The 2,065-nt window shown below is 44.2% G+C and overlaps 1 protein-coding gene across 1 annotated transcript in view; it reads right to left on the minus strand.

Moving 5' to 3' along the window:
* Positions 1 to 2,065, minus strand: part of DNAH8 (dynein axonemal heavy chain 8) — a 369,956-nt gene that overhangs the window by 314,643 nt on the left and 53,248 nt on the right. Inside the window, exon 13 of the mRNA XM_045294778.1 lies at positions 298 to 485. Coding sequence (XP_045150713.1) covers positions 298 to 485 — 188 coding nt within the window. The remainder of the gene's footprint in view (positions 1 to 297; positions 486 to 2,065) is intronic.

Consider the following 2,065-nt stretch of genomic DNA (forward strand, 5'->3'; position numbering starts at 1 on the left):
CTATCAAAAAGCAACATATCAAGGCAGGCGTCTATTTTCCTTTCACCAAAAGTGACAGGAAAGAGCAACAACAACACAAACAATTAAAATATGGCACAGGGGTTACAGGTGGGGCTGCTAAGCTCACGGTGCACAGTTCGGAAACACCAGCCCCTCCTCAGAGAAAGATGGGACTTTGGACTCCCATAAACAGTTACCGTCTTAGAAACTCACAGGGGCAGTTCTACCTTGTCCTGTCGGGTCGCCATGAATCGGTGCTGACTCAATGGCAGTGAGCTGTTGTTGTCTTAATCTTACCTGCAAGTACAGTTTGTCTGCTTTCAATTTACTTTCCAATTTTAGCAACTTCTTTGCCTGTTCTGGCACGTCCAGCTTCATTTTTATCATGCATTTGGTTTCCCGCACAACTTCCAAAATTTTGGGATCAAAATTAACCAACAGCTTCCCCGTTTCCGGATGTCGCACAAAAAGTGTGGCTTGTAAAGCTACAAAGGAAGGGTTGTTGACATCACCAATTAGGGAGGCCTTTGCTCCTTGCAAGTCAGTCTACCTGCCTGTCATTCCCACTAGACAACTGGCTTCTGAAGGGCGGGAACAATAGCTTTGGCTGTGCCGTGTGCTAAATCAGGTCTAGGTGTTCCGGGACCGATGCTGAGGCCCCAGCCCTGGCACACAGTTCAGTGTCCACGAACTCTCAGACAAACGAATGCAGGGTGTCTGCCGAGCCGTAACGTCCTCTTCAGAGAGGAGAGAATGGTTAGAAAAAACAAACTGCCATTATGTTGTGGGCTATTGGTACTTTTCTGAATGGGTCTAAGAGATTGAGTACACAATGCTAGCTCATTTTTGTGGATTGTGACTTAACTGCTGGGAGAAAAAGTGGCGGACATGTACAACTCTAAAATAATGGCACGCCACATAGATTGCTTATCATTAGGTTCAAGAACAGTAAGAAATATTTTTACACACCACGTGTTGTGGAGTCCTACAAAACAAAGGAACATGTTGTTTACACCACATCCCATATGAACATGGTTCATGTAAATAAGCATTTTTAGATAGGCTTTTTATTATGGATTGAACTACACAATCTCAAATGCCAGGTAGCCTCAGATTATTGGTTACCCCACCATGAAGTACTCAGACACTTATAGACCAGCATGTCTGACTTGAGCACACACTACGAGTGACATGAGAATGCCAGTATAATCACACTATCTTTTGAGGGATTGGGACTTAGCCCCTCGGTCAAGCATACCCTGGGCAGGTGTGTACTACTATGCTAGGACATAACTGTACATGCAATGACGCACCACATGGAGATCTGATCATCAGGTTCCTTATTAATAAGAAGTGTTTGTTCAACTCCGTGTGTTGTGACGTCCTAAAGTGCTCCCCTTCATACCAATGTGGCTGCATTGATGTTTTAGCAATATAAAATAGTCTGTACGTCTCTAAGTCAGTCAACTCTTCAGGTAAAATGGGTCTTGATAACAGGTCTTGATGCAGATTTGTTTCATGAAAATTTCAACAAAAAGTTTTCTTCCAACTCATTTGGAATCTTGGGTTAGAAAGCATACATTCTTCCAAGTAAGATCCAAAATCACTCTTAAGCATTCATTAGATGAAACCTGTCTGAACTTGCATGAAAGGGCACCCTGGCCAGGAAGCCCCCTAATAATGATGGCAGGATGTCTGCTCCAGCCTGACCACATCTTTCATTGCACGTGAGTCACTGTCCGAGAGACCTTACAGAGCCAGCAACTAAAGGAGGCCAGTACTAAGTGCCCTGTTAGTATTCCAAGTTCCTGTAGCGTTCAACACAGTTACATCAACATAACCCAAGAAGCACTGACAGAGCAATTCATCTCTGCTAGCCTAGAGGGTCCTGGAGTTGGAATCAGCTCAACGGCAGTGGGTTAAGTGAAGTAGCCTACATTCACATGAGAGAATTTTACTGTACGTTGTTCACTTTACTGGTTACCACTTCTCATGGGCTCAACCCACTGAAAGCAGTATCTGCTATTCAGCCAGTAGGTGTGTGCTTAAAGAGAACAAACTCCGG

Source organism: Echinops telfairi, unplaced genomic scaffold (assembly GCF_000313985.2).
Source record: "Echinops telfairi isolate 266 unplaced genomic scaffold, ASM31398v2 ScPeMD7_3533;HRSCAF=4204_1, whole genome shotgun sequence".
In the NCBI taxonomy this organism is placed as follows: Eukaryota; Metazoa; Chordata; class Mammalia; order Afrosoricida; family Tenrecidae; genus Echinops; species Echinops telfairi.